Source organism: Myotis yumanensis, unplaced genomic scaffold, assembly GCF_028538775.1.
Source record: "Myotis yumanensis isolate MYYU_CA2020_CCGP unplaced genomic scaffold, mMyoYum1.0.hap1 SCAF_13, whole genome shotgun sequence".
Taxonomy (NCBI): Eukaryota; Metazoa; Chordata; class Mammalia; order Chiroptera; family Vespertilionidae; genus Myotis; species Myotis yumanensis.
The window spans coordinates 22483725-22503015 of record NW_027223764.1 but is presented as its reverse complement, the minus strand read 5'-3'; the positions used below and the strand labels follow the sequence as shown (position 1 = coordinate 22503015).

The window sequence follows — 19291 nt, the reverse complement described above, 5'->3', positions numbered from 1 at the left end:
TGCACTAAGACATTGGTTTAATCCCATATGGAGGCAGAGGAGAAATGGCATCTCTAATTCCTCTGCTTTTTTGAGGGGGAAGGGGCGGCCTAACATCTCTCTACGACAGTGGCCACATAATCCTTGTAACTAGTGGCTGAGAGTTAACCAGGCAGTACTCCCGGCTGTACTCTGGAGGCCAGTAAGGACTCTTTTTAGAAAAGCTACAGTCTTAGTCAACAGGCGTCTTACCACATAGCTCTTTTCAGATTCTGTGAGATCAGGTCCTGCGCTCAATGAATGATGAGAAGGCTGTGATCACCAAGCAAATTATAAGGGAGACATTTTAGCAGATGTCACATTGGAAAGAATTCAAAATAAAAGCGTGAGCAAATACACGTACCACACCATCACACTCGATGACACCGGACACTCGTAGCCTAGGGCCACCGAGTCTCCACGACAACACGGTGGGTGCACAGGAGAAAATGCAATGTACAGAGTTAGAAGCAAGCATCCAGGCAATGAGATGGGAGGCTGAGACATGGCTGCAGGGAGGTGAGAAGGACAACACAGGGTCCCAGAGTGGCAGACAGACACGGAAGGGCTGTCTAAAGAACATTACGTCCCTCCGTTACCACACACTTGGTCCCCTTGCTCTCAGCTGCCCAGCATCTATGGATGGGCTACTGGACCAAAGCCAGTATCAGTTACCTGGCCAACTGCTGGCAAAGCAGGCTCACAAAACTACCAGGCACGCCACACTTCAGTACTCACAAAAACCGAGTAACGCTTCTGAAAAGCTCCTTGGTGATGTTTAGTATTGGAACAAGACTGTTCTGGAAAGATCTGCACATGACACACTCCAGCTAGGTGTTTGAGGAGTTGAGACGTCTCACAGAGCGGAGCTGAAACCATCCCTCATCAGCTCAGGTACCCCAGGGGTGGTCATGGCCGAGCACCCCTCTTTGAAGCGGGCTCCCACAGCAGAGGCCAGGCCCGCACCGCGGGGTGTATGAAATCATTTCCCTCACAAAGGATTCCATCTCAAGCTCTGGGGAGTCTCCCTAAATAAATATTTGAAGAGCCATCCTTGGAGACTTCCTCCAGGCGGCCCACCATCATAGCCCTGAGCCTCAGCACCTCCAGGGACACCTGTGCGTAGCTCCCTCGTTCCAGAGAGGCCCAGAGAGGCCCGAGAGGGTGAGGCCTCCTGAGGCCACTCCGTGAGCTAGCGGTACACTTGGTTCCTGGTGTCATTGACTGTCCCCGAGGACCTTCCCTCTCATCCCCGGACCATGTCCCACATTCCCAAGCGTGCTCACTGACCGCATCTTCACAGAGTCCCACAGAAACCCCGAGACAGGCAGGGCAGGGTTACCCATCCCCTTTTCTTTAGAACCCAGAAAGCTGACGCTCAGCCAGGGACAGGGAAAGCTGCTGGGTTGCTCTTCCCAGGCCACCCCCCACCCCCTCCTGCTTGGTGCCACTGTACATGACCCTGCCCTTCCAGGCAAGCCCTGCAGGACCCACATCCATTCCAGGCACCACTTCTACCCTCCTGTCCTTTTGGGAAACCCCTTCAAGTTCTCCAAACCCCCTCCAAACTGCAATCACCTAGACAGCCCCCTGGACTCGGCAGGAGTGAAGGCAGACGCAGGACTGGAAGAGGCCTTTTTAAGCTCCTCCTACAACGTCTCGGGGCCTGCAGGCTCTGGCAGGTGACAGGCGCTGACCCTGCATAGACCCCTCATCACCTACCAGCCTCTGGGTCCAGGCTTCTGTGTAAGAAAGGGAAGCAGTAGCCTACCCTGCGGCTTTCACACAGCGGAAGAATGAAACTTATTCTGGGCACCCCGAGTGGGGCATAACTCCAGGCAAGGGGAGCGAAGGGGAAACTTTCTAAAAGGAAGAGCTGTCTGTCCAGCGACAGCAGGGGCTGCCTGATGAGAGTGCGTGGCCTGCCCCAGCAGCTGTCCGAGCTGAGGCTGCGCTGACATCACTAGCTGGGACATGGGGTAGTGCTTCTCAGGCTTTCATGGACGCTGGTCTCTCCTGGGATCCTGTTCAAAGGCAGGCTCCCGAGTGGCACCTCAGGGGTGTGTGCTGAGACGGCTGGTCCACAGGCTGCAGAGGCTCTCAACTATCTGACACTGAGATTCTCTGTGCCAGACCGACATGGGTCGCACCTCACAAAAATAAAGTTCTCATACAAATAAAATATTTCCAAACTCCAGCTGGGGCCTGATGACCTCAGGTCAAATGCAGACCAGAGAGAATGCGGACAGTCTCTCAGAGTAGTCGGCACAGTTTACGAAGTCCTTAGCATCTTTCAATCAACTTAATCCCAAAGCAGTGACTGGAATCGATCATCCACAAATAGTTGGCACATAAGAGATTTGGTGAATCAGATACAGAAAGAAGGATTGATATTCTATGAAACCCTTTCTTTTTAAAGCATTTTTAAAAAGCAGCTTTCAAAGCACATATAAGTCCAAGTCCTCATCTGACTCGTGGACTAACGTGGTGACAAGGGGAGGGCAGAAAATGAAATGTTAAGGCTCAGGGAAGTCTGAGAACTTGACAAGGTGGCTAAGCCCCGGAGAGCTGAGCCTCCGTGTCTGATCCCTGTACGCCAACCACTCGAGTCATGACGGGCAGCTGGTAGCACCAGCGCACACCCAGCTCAGCCTCTTCAGAAGACCAGCGTGTACCTTCTCATTACCTGTTCATCATGTGAAAGGTACGATGTGCACAAATAGGCATCATCCTATCATTAGCTCAAGGGTCCCCAGTACTGAAAGGGATACTGATGCTCCGCCTTCCTTGGTCTCAGGTCCTATTCAAACCAGAAGGCAATCATCATCACAACCTTCACATCCAAACACACTAACATCTGGACACACTTAACTCATCTCCCAGAGGTAGGGACGATTTGGTTCCTTATTTAACGTTTGTGGGAAAATGCAGGAAGAAGGCAAGATAAACATTTATCTTATTAGTGAGAGAGAAGGCAAGATAAACATTTACCCTATTAATTAAGATTCAATTTCTTCCCCCTTTTAAAAAAATATATTTCTATTGATTTTTAGAGAGAGGAAGGGAGAGAGAGAAACATTGATCGCCTGCCTCCTGTACACACCACACTGGGGATCGAGCCTGCAACCCAGGCACATGCCCTGACCAGGAATTGAACCAGTGGCGTCCTGGTGCATGGATCAACACTGAATCATGAGCCCACCAGCCGGGCTCAATTTCTCCCTCTTGGAAATGCTTTCCTTAGACTCTTCCTCCAAACCTATGCCATCCAATATGGTCACCAGTAGGCACATGTGACTTGGCCAGGATAAAATATACAATGGATTTCAAAAATGTAGTACAAAATAAAGAATGTAAAATATCTCAGTGATTCTTATGTTATTTATATGTTAAAATGAATTTACTTTGATATATTGGGTTAAATAAAATAAATTATTAAAATTAATTTCACCAGCTCCATTTTACTAGCAGAAAATTAAAAATTACATTATGTTCCCACTCGACAGTGCTGCCCTGATCCCTGGTCCTCATAGTCTTCCCTTATTCAGGCCTAAAAGTAGACACACATTCTCACCAGGACCTCATCCGGGGTTAAGAATAAAGAGGGTATTATCTCATGCTAAGTGCGTTTTGGACTCTTGGAGATGCGATGAAGTTTTTCACATGTTTAGAAAACAGCAATTGGCCCAACACACATACACACACGGGCGCGCACATACACACACGAACACACACACACACGCTTCATTCCCCTCCCCCCTCATCAACAATAAACAGGTGGTAGTCTTGGACTCAGAAACTGCTTTGCTTTCCTATTCGCAAACATACACCCAAGCATCTCTCTTGGCTGGAGCACTGGCTTCATTCTTCCCGGTGAGCAACCCTGCAGCGTCCTTGCTCTGTGGCCCTGCTGCCCTTCCATCTCCAGTTCACGGAAGTCCCTCAGAAATCTGAACCCAGCTCCCTGGGACTGTTCATCCCTCTGGATCCACAACACACCTGGTGCTACTGTGCAGATACTAAGCACCTTCTTCCAGCGTTCGGTGTGTGCCAAAGCCCGAAGCCCCAAATAACTGTCTGCAGGCTGAAGAACAGCAGGGAGTCCTGGAGGTGTGGACAGGATAGAGGAACTCAACCTCAATGTGCAGGACCCACCTAGAGATACCTGCTCTCCTAGCCTGCCCGGACCCTCGGAGATGGTATTCTTCTCCTCATCTCAGGCCCCATACCTTTCCGCCTCTTCACACCCTACCCACATTTTGCTGACCTACCCTGGCCTCCCGGAGGGACACTGGACTGGGGGTGAGAAATCTGGCTTCCAGGCCAGGCTCTGATACCAATTTGTTATTTGAACAAAATGCTTAATTTCTTTGGAGTTCCAGTTCTTAGTGAAATCAGAGGACTGGACAAGATTTACATCAATGTCCTTTGGCTGTAATGTTCCATGACTGGAGTGCAAGCACCCTGTGATCGAGACCTGGCACTGGGCAGGGCTGAACGGGCTGAAGGGGACAGCCCTTTAGGAACCAAACTGACATCACAAAAGTGTGTCACTTTGCTCAGACCTCAGCTTTCTCATCTCATTGCCCACTGAAGACTGGACGGAGGGCTCTGATAGTAGCCCCCGATGTAGAGGGGGATCTGGCAGTGTGGGAGGCGAGGGTGCCTGATGGAGACAGAAGGTTTGCAGCTCCTGGTGCACCCCGGGCAAACTCTGCCCGAGGAGTAGGAAGCCATGAGTGACTCGGGCTCCATGAGGGAACCTAGAGCCATCCTACAGCGCCCCTGCTCTGCCCGCCCCGCCCCCCCTGCCGCCGGCTCTGACTCCGCTGATTTTCCTGATTTCATTGAGCAAAAGATCCCAGCTTAAATATAAAACCAGTGACAACCGATTAGTTCAACTGCTTACCACCTAGACTGATCTCCATCAGATTCCCTCACAGATTACACACTAGCTCTGTTGTAATGTAAACCTGATTACAACACTCCCATGCTCAGCCACCTGTCAGAGTCTGGAATGTGGACTTCTGTTTCCTTCCTAAAACAAGCCGAGGAGTAACGGCAAATGGCACTCAACTATGAAGAAACCAAAAGCTTTCCAAGATGATGGCTTTGTACTCCAGGAGGGAGAGAATAAGGAGAAGCAGGGACTGGCAGAGTCAATCTGAATTTCTAACTTCTGGATCTATGCAACACAAAGTAAAAGGCTTCTACCACCACTTACGTTCTTCTCTTCCTCCCCCCACCTTCCTCTCTGTGGTGGAACGGGGTAAGGAGGATAAAGTAAATTACCTCTTACAGTTCTGTTCCCTGTTACATCAGTATCACACAACAGGTACTTATTGGTTCTAATTACATGCTCGGGGCTAGGTGCTTTAGTCTCATGACATCTCATTTAGTCCTCATAATAATTCAGCAAAGTGGTCGCTAGGTACCTCATATTACAAAATGAAGACCCAATATGTCTGAGTTGGGAATTTGAAGAGCCAGGATTTGAACCCCAGTCTCTGGGACTCCAGGTCCTGCGCATTCCACTACACCTGATCTCTGGAGTTAGGGGGTCTGCTGTCTATCACTTCTCCTAACATTTTTCAGGGGGAGACACTTCAACGCTGGGTCTTAGTTCCCCATCTTAGATGCTGAGATGCTGGTTATTTTTGTAAGAACTTTGTCCAGTGTCTCTCCACGTCCTGTAAATTGTTAAATGCCCTCGGTACTTAGAGATTTCCCTCCTGAGGGAGCCAAAGGGAAATGATTCCCATTCTTAGTTGGATATCTTAACATTTTAAATTTCCTTTTGGTTCTCACAAGGTGCATTGCAAGCTTTTCCTTCTAGGTCTGATGTCTGTGCCCAAAGCAGGCCTGCGTCTTTGTTCTTATCTCTCTGGCACTAACCTAGTTCCCATGTGGTAAGGGATGTTCCCAAGCCACCAAAGCACATCACTCTGTCGTCAGTTGAGTAGCTTTCCTTCCTCTAGGCCGCCAAGCGATTTGTTCTTGCATTTCTCAGACAGATGCTTTGAGGACACATAGCTTTCCTGAATATTTTTATTTTTAAATGTCACGCCTTCAGATTTTATTGTTTGACTGGCTTCCTTCCCTTTAGGAACCAAACTGACATCACAAAAATGTGTCACTTTCCTCAGACCTCAGCTTTCTCATCTCATCATGGAAGTCCAATCGATTTGGGCTCTTAATCTGGGGTCCATGAGCTCCCAGGTGGCCTCAAGTGTAGCTCTCTTGAAACTTCACGCGGACTTTGGATGCTGGCCTGGATCCCTGGCTGACCTCAGATTCCCACAGGTTCCATAACCCAGAAGTCAGGAGTCACTGAAATAGGTGATCTTTAAAGATGCTTTTTAATTCAGAAATTCCACGAGGCTCTCACCAATTGTAGGAACTCAGAAACCAAGGCTGGGCGTCCGTCAGCAGACAGTGCCCTGGTCGGGGAAGCTCAGTGAATGTCTGCTGAAGCTCATGAAGGTTTCCGAGAGGCGCTTCCCCTCCACTCGCTGGACTGGTTGTTCTAAACTTGCTCGGCCAAAATGATGCCCCTCAAATCCAAGAACTTGGTTGATGATTCTTAACTCTTGGGCGTTTTGTATGCATGTTTTTGTCCAATTAAGCTGTCCCTCAAATAATAAAAGGGAAAACTTTCACTTTTCAAATGAGAAGGTTCGCAAGTCCATAATAAATGCCATACTTTGCATTTGTTCTTGCTTTTCCTTTCAACTGAAACTCACATTGGACTTTTAGCTAGTCAAGACCAGCAAAGACAGAAAAAACCCTCGTTCTTGTCTGACTGTTTTGTTAATGGACTGGGGAGCCAGAGGAGGGAAGTGACTCATCCAAAGACATGCAGGCTGATGAGAGCTGGAGCCCAGCATCCTGTCCGCACAGCGGGCCTCCCCCAGACCCCTCCCCGACTTGGCTCACCCCCTTCTGCTGTTCAGAGAACACACACCTACACACACGAGGGACGGACCTGTGTGACATCAGTTTGGGAGGCGACCAAGGAGTGGGAAGTCACAGGCAAGTGTTCGCACATCTGCAGAGTTGGGGGTGGCGGGAAGGACTGGACAGGTGACTAAGGGGAAGGAAAGCAGCAAAGCAGGAACTTAGCACCAAAAATGGAAGTTTGACAACCCAGTCACAAGGGTCACGTGACTGGGAGGAAGATGACTAGCCACACTGTGCTGACGAATGCCCATCGTGGCACCACCGAGCCCCTCCTTGCTCTGCTCCAGCCTCTTCTCCACACCACCCCCCTCTCCCGGCCTGCAGACACCCTACGGGTCACCCCAACCGGGAACTCACCACTCCCTGTACCCCCTTTCACATCCCCACCCCTGGGCTGTGGCGGGCCTATGTGCTTGCTGTGAACGCCACCCTCTGGCTGTGTGCCTCCCACAGAGCTCCCAGGTCAAACCCCACTTCTCTTACGCAGCCTTTCCAGATGGCCCCTTCCCCTCCTGGTGCTCATCATCTCTCCGCATCTTGAACCCTCAGAGTGAGCTGCTGTCTGTCCTCCTCTCTGCATTATAATTACTTGTGGACATATCATTTCCCCAGTGGAGATGACACACTCCTTTAGTTGGGGTCAGTCATCTTTTATCTTTTCTTTCATTCAACAAGTATTCATTGAGCGCCTTCCATTGATCATGTGTCCTGGTCTCTCACTGTGACACAGACAAGCAGAGGGGCAAATGCCATAGAGCTGAAGACGTGCCCTGCAGGTGAGGTGCAAAGGGCTGTGGAAGCACAAGGTCAGAGCATTTAATCCGTCTTGCAGGGGTGGGAGGACGCCAGGAAACGCTTCTGGAAGGACATCTGAGTGGAGAAGTGTAGGCAGGTGGCAGTCACCCAGGCACACAGCGTGGGGGCTTTGGGAGGCGAGGCTGGCCTGCTGTGTAAAGAGCCCGGCACAGGGTCCGCGGAGCCTAAGAGAGACTTTCCCAAGAGCAACAGGAAGAACCCTGATGGTCTCCCCTCTGTCTCTCGCGGCACTTAGCATGGGGCCTCGAACATCCTTGATGCTTGGATGGAAGAGAAATGGTCGTAACAGTCAGAACACCTGCGATTTTAAGGCTCTCAGGCATTTCCGTCTGTTCACTGGTCAGATACACGTGAACTCTTGGTTCAGCTCCCCCCAGCAAGAGGAGTGGCCGCAGTTTTCCCGATAACACAGACTGGCCTGGAGCACATTTATCTACAGTGACTCAGCCTGAGCTCGCACCATCCTGACGGCCACCAAAGAGCAGTGTCACTGAAGTCCTTTCCATCTTTAGCTCTGTCGCCCAGAGGGCCTCACGAGCAGGAAGCTTCTTTTGAAGGACCCCGTTTCCCGAGTATCGGGGTCCTGTTCCCAGGCACAGGAGGGACAGTGAAGGGGCTGGGAGGGAGGTGTGTGGGCAGGAGCCCCTTTCCCACAACCCTCTAGCTCTCGTAGGGAGCGAGGCCCACAGCCTGGGCGCCACATGGAAGAGAGGAGAGAGGGCTGGGACGGGAAGTGGTCCACTGGTGGCCTGGAGGCCCACCGAGAACGGGACATCGATTTCATCAAGCCTGGCACCCGTGTGGCCAGCTCCTCCTCTCGCCCCTCCAGCAGGAAGGGAGCTGTATACCCCTAGCCCGGCCCAGGGCTTGGCACCACGCTCTTCCTGTGCGTGCTGGGCCTGGAGGCAGGTCGCTGTGACTCACTGCTGACAATAACGAGGTCTCCGGGCACCACGACTGACCGGGAATGTTTACAGAACCGTTCCTGTGTCAGACATTCAACTCTGTGCCACCAGCCACTTCACCAGCGAACTATTCTTTCCCTCACTGGCCGCACCCTTTTCTTCCCCGTGAACACACATCCCAGGAGCGCCTGCCGGGCATGGCCTCCCCAGGTGCTGCTGTGCCCCTCAGCCCCACACCCGAGCTGGAGCAACATCCACCTTGTGGAGCCTTCCCTGTGCCGGGCACCACCCCCCTAATTTATTTCACAGCCCCCCCACCCCCCCGAAGGGAGGGACCACCTGGCACAGGAGAAGCCCGCGCTGGGAGGTTAAATGGCTGCTAGCGTGAGGCTCGGCCTGAGTGGTTACATGTCCCACACCGCCCTCGCAGCACACGGCCCCCTCCCCACTGCTGGCTGGAGCTGAGGTCTGTCTCTGTGGGCTCCAAGCGCACCTCCATCACTGCAGTCCTGGCGCTGCTGACCCAGGCTCCTCGAGGGCAGGGATGGGTGACCCCTGCCCCCTGCCCGCAGGCTGGTGTCTACAGGTCTTGAGTAAATATTTGTTGAGTGAAAAATGAAACTTTAAAGGGAAATGGGGACACCCGGTCTGAGATCAAGCAGTCTCCTGTGGGCATCGTACACAGCAGGCGACAAATGGTTTGGAGCGACATCGTCAAGAATTCCACTGGGTAAAGACATTCTAGAATGTTCTCAGTTCCAGAAGCAGCTCCAGGTCACCCGGGATGGTCGCTTCCATTTACAAAATGCTGACCATGCGCCACCCCAGCCCCTGTGCGAGCACTTCTCTCACGTGACTTCCTCCCGACCTCTCTCTGAGGTAGGTGTTACCAGGTCCATTTTAAAAATGGGGAACTGAGGCTCAGAAAGGGAAGTCACTCCCAAGCACGAGACGTCAGGAGGTAGGCAGGCAGGCACACCTGGCTTCATTGACCTTTGGGGTATTGAACGGCATCGCCACATTGGAATCGCGATCGAATTGCCAAGTTTATCTCCCCCCCACACACCAAATTCTCAGCGCTCAGAACACCCCACAGCCACCTTGGTCCGCACTCAGAAACCTTTGTAGCGGACACGGACAGAGGAGGGGACAGTCACATGAAGAGCGGGCGTGCCCATTCAGGGACCCAAACCTGTGAGGCCGGTGCTGGGCCTGAACGGTCCTCCCGAAGCAAAGCGCACTTGTTCGCAGTGAACAAAGGCCTGTGCACCCACAGACAGACAGGACGCAGACCATGGAGCAGTTCTCGCACAAGAGCAAACCACACTGAGCACACCGAAGCCTGTGTTCCAGCTGTTAGTCTGAGCAAGCCGCGCTGATCTCCGCAGCGGGAATGGGGGAGGGAAGGCCTTCCTCCTTCTCAGGGGCTTGCGCAGGAGGTGCCCCAAGGGGGGTCTTTGGAATCCCCTCAAATGGCCAGAATAGAGCCTGACTTTTGCCACCGACTTCCCAGCCCTGACACCTTCATCCAGGACCCCCCTGTTCCCTCCTGGGTATTTCTGCTCCCAAGACAAGCAAGTGGGTCTCCCTGGCATCACGCGGCCTCGGCAGGCGGACCGTGGGTGAGACGTCTGGCCCACCTGCCGACGGAGACGCCAAGGCACACACGTCATGCTGCAGGCCTACCTGGCGCACACCACTCCGAGCAGCCTTCCGCTCAGCCTGCTCGCCACCTCTACGCGGCTCTGTCTGCTCAGCCTCCCTTCCCGGGAAAGGGCTGCCCAAGGCCTGGCTGGGCTGGCTCTCCTCGGGGGTGCAGAGGTCTGAGAGTCTCTGTTCGGTGCTCAGGCACCTGACCACGTCTGAAGGTTTCAAGCAGCTCTTCTTAGAGATCGTGGGTCCGCCCAGGCATCTCTCACCTGCCTCCCGCTCTGCTTTCCTTTCGTACTGTCTGCTTTCTTCTCGCCACGGGCCCTGGCTGCTAAAGGCGTTGCTAAGCTCCGAGATGACTCTATCAGGGCTCCCAAGCAGAGGCTGGGAGAAGCTGCCCTGCGGGAAGCCTGGAGGGGGCCTGTGGCTGCCACTGTCTCCGTTAACGTGAAGGGAGGTCTGGGCACCAGGCACCGGGGAGTAGGCTCGGTGGGGGGCAGGGAGGGCCAGTGGGGAGACAATGGAGTGAGGGGTGGAACGACCCGACCAGCTCGAATGGGGGAGGCTGAGGGACAGGGAGGGACTAGGCCTTGTCAAAAAGGCAAGGTGGTCAGTGTAATAGACAGACGCCTCTGGCAGAGGAGGCAGAGGTGGGGTCAGGGCCAGAGGCCGCCGGCCTGGGACCCCCACCGTCAGTGAGATCCACTCCGAGGTGACAGCCTGCATCTCAGGGGACAGGGCTCGGTGGGGGTGAGGCAGAGATGAGGGGGCTGGCAGGATGAGCTTGCTGTGACTGGGAAACTTAAAAAGAAAAGGAGAGAGAGGAAAACAAAAGGAAGAAGCACAAGGTAGAGTCAGCTTAAAGAAGAAAGGAGGAATAACCACAGGGACACACGGAGAGGCTGAAATGGAGATGAGCGGGACACTCTGGTATCCAGAGGAAGCTGTCTGCTTAGGTTCGGAGAGAAGCTGAGACGTGCGCACGTGTGTGTGTGTGTGTGTGTGTGTGTGTGTGTGTGGTTGTGATCGTGTGCAGCTGGGGAGGGTGGAAGACGTGAGTGGAGTGGGGGAGAGATAAAGGGGCCCCACTGGGCACTTACACCTGTGCCACCTGGTCTGCAGAGTCACTTCCAAAGGAACACACTGGAAGCTGCCCGCCTGCCCCACCAACACCTGGGCAACCGAGGCCCTGACCCAGAACCGAGGAAAAAACGGTGACCTGCCATTGCCCCCGCCTTGTCTTGGGCTTTTATTCTCTCCAGGGGGCTCGGCAAAGAGCCTTCCAGAGAGGAGTAATGAGCAGGGTGGTCAGTTTTATAGTCTCCCTTGGCTACAGTCAGGCAAAACATTGAGTTGAAGTCCCTGTAATATAAAGTAGAATGTGCTGCACCAATCTCACACCCTGTGCCCACAAGATCACAGCAGGTGGACCTTGCTGGGCAGAGAACCTGCGAGTACCCATCTCTTGAGTCAGCCCTGGGTGGTCAGAGAGGAGAAAATGACCAGGGAGGAGAGGAGAGAGGACCATCCACTGTCACCTGGTCCCAGGCCGGCTCTCCTTCCTCCCGACAACCCACAGCGGCAGCAGGCGGGGGGCTCTGGCAGGAAGTCGCCCACATGCCTCTCCCGAGCCCAGGGTCCTCATTTTTCTTGGCTTTGGGGAAGTGGAGATTTGGAATAATTCATGTTTTAAAACCAGTTTGCTCGTAATGAATGTTCAGGAAAGCAAACTTTTTGTGATAAACCCCCTTCCTTCAGCCCAGTGTACACAGAGGCGCTAGAAGTTACTTTTTAAACCTGGTCTCTGCTTGCAGAGGATAGTCTGGGTCTTTATCTTCTGCAGCCAACCTTGACCAATGAGGTGACAAGGACCGACTGGGCCACGGCACATAAGAACAGTGGAGGCACCCCGCCCGCTTCACTGGGTACTCCCGGCACAGAGTTCTGGACGAGCTGATAAAGGCTCCGATTTCTCTCCCTCTCCTCACCTTATCCCCAGAGCAATTTCCTTAAGCTCTCCCTTTTCTCCAACCAAGGGTGTGATAATATTTCCCCAACCAAGGGGTGAAAAGTGCCATTTGTATGCATGAAGACAGGCCCCGGTGTGTCTACACCCCCCTGCTGAGGACCGTTCTCAATCACAGGCTGAAGAGCCACCCTCGGGGGGCTGTGCCCTCAGCACCGAGGGGCTGTCACACCGACTGTGAAAACCAGTGACGAGACGCGTAGGTACCTGTGGGCTTGCGGTGGCACTACGACTTGGGGAGGAGTAAGGCAGGTCGATGTAATCCACCCGGTTTTTCACCAGTGGCCTTTTGATCACGTCCACGTAGGTGATGGGGAAGATGCCTTGCCGGGTCGTACCCGGGATCCTCCCTTCGTACCAGTTCTCGTCCACCTGTCGGAGCAGCGTGATCCTCTCACCCTGTAAGACACAGCAAGGCACGGTCCGTGTCCCACCATGCCCCAGCCCGAGGCCCTGCCTGCACCCCTCGCTGTCCTGCTGGTTTAGCACACTCTTTGCTCACATGAACCTTCCTTGCTAGACCTGGAGAGAATTACTATCACTGGGATGGTGATGCTCCCAGCAGTGGAGCTACCTGGATGCTGGGAGGTTGAGCTTGGCCCATAAATATTTCCATAAAGAAGGTCAGACTCATTTCCCCGAAGCTAGCAGGCAAATGGAGTGTTTTCACTCACTGGATGCATAACGGACAGATATGCAAACTTCTTCTCTAAGGCAAAGGCTTTTTGGGAGGGGTTCTCTTTTTTCTTCCTTTTTATAACTTTATTTTTTCCTGTGTCATTATAGAAAAATTAAAGCACAAGCAATAGAAAGCAGAAATAATCGTTACCCATAATGTTATCACTCGGGTAACTACTGTTAACATTTTGATATATGTACTTCCCAGACTGAATTTTGTTTCTGTGAATTGGACTTGCACATATTATTTTTCTTATAAAAACTGAGTATGCACTGTATTTCCCTTTTCCAACTTACTTTTTTTATACTAAACAACATGTAGTGAGCCTCGTTCTTTCTCAAGAACAATGATTCTACATTTCTAACAGTGTTGGCAGCGTAAGGACCACTGTGGGCTATCCCACTGCACATGCCTGTGCCGATTTAGTTGCCATTCACCTGATGCGTGGCACCTGGCTGCTTCCAGTGTTTCTTCTTTTCTATGAGGGGCTCATCTTTATCTGAGGCAAATACTCACTTTCCTCAGTCCTCAATGAAATTAGTAACTTTAGTAAGCCAGAGAATTTTGGCAGGTAAAGTGTTGGAATTCCTGGGAAGAACATGTCTCTGCCAGTTTAACTGTGTTCAAAATAAGCAAGCAGAACCCTGGCTACTGTGGCTCAGCTGGTTGGGCATTGTCTGTAAACCGAAAGGTTTTTGTTTTGATTCCTGGTTAGGGCACATGCCCCGAGTTTGGCTCATTCCCCAGGAGGGAGCCTGCAGGAGGCAGCCAATGGATGTTTCACTCTCACATGGGTGTTTCTTTCTCTCTCTCTCCCTTCCCTTCCTCTAAAAATCAATAATAATATAAAATAAGCATGCTCAGCTCCTTGAAGGCAATAATGGATGATAATACTGGCATCATCTCCTGCTTACTGAGTACCAACTAGATGCTAAACGTTGTTTCATGTAATCCTCTTGTAACAGCTCTAGGAGAGCCACTTATCTTCATCTATAATGATAAAAGCATAATATGCTAATTAGACCAGACGGCCTAATGGCCTTCCGGATGTCTTCTGGAAGACCTTCCAAACGAAGCCGGGGCTGCAAGGCCAAGGCAAGCCGCCACAGCTGTGAGGGCCGAACCGCTTGCACGAATTTCATGCATCGGGCCTCTAGTTTTACATATAAAGAAATGATGGCTCGGAAAAATTATTTAACTCCCCAAAAGCTGCACAGCTGAGAACCTGTGACTTTTGGCTTCAGTTTTTCAAACTTCTCCTGGTGTCAAGACTTGCTTTTCTCGACTAGGCCAGAACCTGTGATGTAAAACCTAGTCACCTACACAGCGCCTATCACATCATTAGGTGCTCGACAAATGCCAACTGAATACAGTTTGTGGAAGGTGTGTAAGATTCCAGAAATGCCGTCTGTAATCAGTGAACTCAATGTAGTTAAACCCTGACACTCGCCTAGGGTTTATTTTTAAAATTATCTCAAAATTATCCAGTTGCCCTTCATGCACCCTTGACTGGCACATCTTTAAGGGGTTGCTGCCCTGCAATGCCACCTGCCCTGAGATCAGGGCCACCCAACAGGCCCAAAGCACGGGTGAGAGGGCTCACCTTCCTGAAGGACATTTCCACTTGCGTGTCCCCATTGAAGTTGAACTTTGCGATAGCTTCTCCGTATTCCAAGATCTGCACCGGTGTCAACTTTTTGGGCTGAGCCTTCTCCGCAGGAGGAAGAAGCTGAGAAAGGAAACGAGGTGAAAGGGAAGAAGTGGGGACGTGAGAGGAATGGAGGAAACAAAACACAAGTTCCCGATGAACAGGTGGCCCTTTGGGCACGACCGGCGTTTCCCTAGGAAGAGGGGCTGCGGTACCTCGATGTAGGTGCGCGGGAAGATGCCCACCCGGCCGTGGTGCTCGCCTTCGTACCAGTTCTGGTCGATCTGCTTATAAATGTAAACAATGTCTCCCTTTTGCAGAGGAAGCTCCCTGTCAACAGAGGGTTATGCACTTTAGCAGACGTTTCAATGCATGTAAGATTAAGACGTGTAGATTTTTATAAAAGACTTTGAGGCCAAAAGGACCGAAGGACACAAGTGGGGCTCCGTATTTGGAAGTGAGAACCCTCCGAGGCGGGAAGTCACATCACCTGTGGCGCTTTTCTGGGCTTTTCTGGGGTGGATGCTAACTTTCAAACTGACCAGCGCTTGAAAGTGCTCAGGAGCCTATTAGCTTGTTGTGGTTTCCCCAAGCACTTTTTGCGAATGCTGTGCTATGCTCACGGTTTACATAACACCTAGCAACGCACTCATTAGTCTTAAATGATGTTCATTCAATGATGACGAACGTTTCCTTCTCGACACTTTCACTGCCTTTTCTACCCTCTTCTCTGCCCTGCCAAGGCATGTCTTCATTGCTTTCAATTATCATCAAATTATTTCTCCAATATCAATATCCTCGATCGTTCCATCCATCTCACCATCCATCCATCAACGTGCAGTAGAAAGGCTCTAAAATTAGGCAGATCTGGATTCAAAAGCCAGTTATACCATCTACTAACTCTGGAACCTTGGGTGAAATACTATCTCTGAGATACTTTATCAAAATAGGAGCTAACTCAGAGTTGTTGGAGAATTCAGCAACAAACTACAAATAAAACACCCAGCACAGTGCCTGACTTGTAGTTAACACTCAGTAAATGCTATTTCCTTTCAGCATAAAGGGATCTTGGAGAGAAAAGTAAATTTTCAAATGTTCTTCATGCCCCCTTTCCAACCTCTCCATATCCATCCCTTTGTTTGCCTCAATAATGATGCTAACCTCTAATCAGGACTCCCTTAAAAAATAGAAACAAAAAGATAACATAAAACGAGAACTTAAAAGGAGAACAAAAATTGTAACTTGAAATTTTCTTGACTTGAAAGCACACACGCCTAGATCTTTTCCATTTGCGCCACACCAACCGCCAGGAAAGAAAGGTCTGTGCCTGCAGTTTGGAGGGGGGTGTCTGCTTTGCCCAGTGCCGGGAAGTCCCATGGACGTGAGAGATGCTGGCTGAACAATGGGGTCACATCTGGAAAACCTTACACAAAGGCGGCGCTGTGCCGGATGAAGGAACAAGGCAGCCTTTGTGGTCTCTCATTGGTAGACGGGACTCTAATCCGAAAGAGGCCTGTGAAGGGATCCGGGCACCTGTCTCTGGAAGAAGGAATGTGTTTGGCCAAATTTTGGCCATAGTCCTCCTTGGGATGTTCTGAAATCACCCTCCTTTTACACCCGACCACGGACACCTGGGTGAGCAGGACTCTCGGCACATCCACGGGTGCTGGGGGTCTGCAGGCCCAGCGCTGCCACCTAAGTGACTTGCAGCTGTACAGGCAGGTGGGAGCCGTAAGGGCCCCGCTGTTAAGAACTTTTTTGAGTAACATGCTATGGGGAAAAGAGAACCCAGTGACTGCAGACGTTTAAGACGCAAGCCTATGGGTCTGTCACTGCCGCCTGTAGGGACGCTGCACGAACTTGTTTTGGCGGCAGTGGGCAGGATGAAAGCCAGGCGGGAGGGAGGAGCCCTCTCCAGCGCCCGCACTGTTGGAAGTGGTGACGGTCCTGTTTACCTCAGATTTCTCATTTGTTCTACTTGACAGGATTGCTCTAAAAAAATTGTTTTAAGACTTTAAAATATGAAATCGTGGTAAATGCATTATTATCAATACAATACCACTTAATGAATATTACATGGACATTTCTTAATTAAAAAAAGGGGGATGAAGGTGTCTACTTGATTAAACTAAAGCCTATTTTATAAATCTTTGTTACCCTCTCTGGTTACATGATGCAAAATGTTTTATAAGTGTAGTACCTTGGTTGCCCTGCAAGAGAGGCACCTTTATGCCCATTTTACAGATGAGAAAATTTGAGTTGGGAGAGGCTGGTGACTTGGCCATGGTCACAGAGACAAGACTGGCAGAGGCAGGACTCCAAAGCCCATACTCTTTCTGGGACATAATGCCACCGCCTCTTGTTAGCTGCTGAGCCAAAGGGCTGGAGGTGTCATGACAAATACCCGAGGGCACCAGACTTGCGCCCAGGTTCTAGAAGTCATGGCCTGGTTTGTGCTGGAGATCTCGGCCCAGCAGCCTCCACACACAGTTTCCGTGTCTGAGGATGGGAGGTCTCCCTCATCATCAGATGTGGAGCCTCCCACCAGCAGGACAACGGATGGCTGCTGGCCACTGCTGCCTGCGAAATCTCTGGTCCACCTTCATCCATAATTAGACATAAAGTGAACAGGTTCCTTTTGGAGCCCCATCTTTGGTAGCACTCCCATTTCATTCTATGGAAGATGTAGAGGTCTCCTGGTCATCTAAATGTAGGTTGCCTTGGGTTAGTTAAGCTAATCAGGTTTCTTTCTTCATTGAAGGACTTCTAGAGCCAGACATGTGCCAACAGCAAAGTCTCTCTTCAAGGGCAGGCGGGAGGGACAGACACGGTGGGGTGGTCCCAGGCTCCTTTCTATGACGGAGCACTCTGAGACACATACTTGGAGAAATGCTGGTCATCTGTGCCTTTAACCTCTCAGGTTATAGCAGCGAAACTGATAAAGTTATCTTCCTAGAGACTGGCTCTGGTTCCCTCCAGAGAGAGGTTGGGTCAGAGGGAGCCCCCACGTCATCAAGCAAACTGAATCCCTGTAGAGGAGGAGGCAGGGATTTGAATCCTGATTCCATCACTGACCAGCCTGGGAAAGTCCCTTACCCTTGCAGTTCCTCAGTTTCCCCATCGATACAAAGGGATAACAGTACCGACCTCACAGGGCCACAGCGTAACCTGTGCCATAGCATAATACAGCGCAAAGCACTCAGAACAGTGCTCAGCACACGGCAAGCGCCATAAACGACTGGTTTTCATCACTGTGACTTCTCCAGCTCTCCTCTCTAAGTGGACATCTGTGTTTCAGAGAGGCAGTTAAAATGACAGACAAATAGGACCAGTGGCACTTACTTCAGTGTCTGAGCTTTAAAGTCAAATTTGGCTCTGGCAGGTCTCATCTAAACACAAGAAACAATGTCAAGTTAAAATCACAATTCATGTACAATGGAAAGGACACATTTTCACGCGTTTCCGGAAAGCAAAGCAGAAAGACGCACTCTAACCAGTTCATTCTGGGGTACACATCTGGGCAGGATTCCTCTCGTCTGACCTCAGCAGAACACTAGGTGGATGTTTGGTCAGCTACGTCATGCATGAGCCTCTCCCTAAGGAGGGCCAGATTTGGGGAGGAGGTGGTGACAAAAGTCCCAAAGCTGACGTTCTAGTTCCCCACAGCTGACCATGGCTATTAAAAGCAAAACAAAACAAACTAATAAAAAACAAAAAGGGAGTTAGCCAGAAGTCTTACTGTGTGGGAATTGTGACCGTCTTACTCTTACCTCCTCTGTTTGCCTGACTTAAATTACCATCTGCAAGTGGATGAAACCCCGATTCACCTTTCACGTCATCTTCAACTCCGTACCTTTCTCATGGCCTCCGAGATCACCCACAAGCCAGAGGAAGTGGGCCCTGCGCTCATGCTTTCTCCAAGGCTTCCCTGCCTATCGGGTGGCTCTCTCCTTCCAGACTCCAGGCCTGGGTGCACCCTTGGCCCGTCTCCCCTCCTTTGTCCGTCTGCCATGAAGTCAGCCAGCTTCCCTCTCCCTCCCTCCCCACTCAGGTCTGACTCTGGTTCACAGGCACAAAGCTTCCTTTGACTTCACTTCTCTCCGCTCTAATCTGCTGTCACTCAGGAGCACAAAGAACATTCCTCAAATGCTTCCATCACATCACTTCCTTGCTTTGAAGTTGGCTGAGGTTCTCAACTGCCCTCAGTTCAAATCTCAATTCCTAAGTGTTGTTAAGGCTGTGGGTAATGTCTCCCCCCTCACACCTAATGGCCTTTATCTCTTATTACACTCTTCCCGTCAGGCAAGTCTGTTTGCCACACCTTGGCTAAACTGCCTTCTCTGTCTGGAATTTTTTCATTTCCAATTCTGGCAAAAAGAGCAAAAAGCTCACCTTTACTTACCCCCATATGTATTTGCACATCTGTCTTCCCCACCATTAAAAGTAGTTATTTTTACTAATTAAAAAAAAGGAGGGGAGAGAAGTCATGTGAGCAATGTAGCTGCCAATATAGATCTGACTCCATGACCACCTGGTCTAGGGGAACAATGTGATGGAAATTAAACCGCACACTTCCTCTTCAGTATTAG

At 51.0% G+C, this 19291-nt stretch overlaps 1 protein-coding gene across 40 annotated transcripts in view; it reads right to left on the bottom strand.

The window, feature by feature from the left end:
- Positions 1–19291, bottom strand: part of SORBS1 (sorbin and SH3 domain containing 1) — a 217758-nt gene that overhangs the window by 9954 nt on the left and 188513 nt on the right. For 32 of the 40 annotated variants that reach the window (XM_070432627.1, XM_070432630.1, XM_070432637.1 and 29 more), the window contains 4 exons: positions 18045–18091; positions 14918–15032; positions 14658–14783; positions 12583–12774 (listed from right to left, as the gene is read on the bottom strand). In XM_070432627.1, coding sequence (XP_070288728.1) covers positions 12583–12774; positions 14658–14783; positions 14918–15032; positions 18045–18091 — 480 coding nt within the window. Of the gene's footprint in view, positions 1–231; positions 292–10385; positions 11151–12582; positions 12775–14657; positions 14784–14917; positions 15033–18044; positions 18092–19291 lie in introns of all 40 variants that reach the window. The other 8 variants (XM_070432621.1, XM_070432623.1, XM_070432624.1 and 5 more) reach the window with 3 other exon arrangements.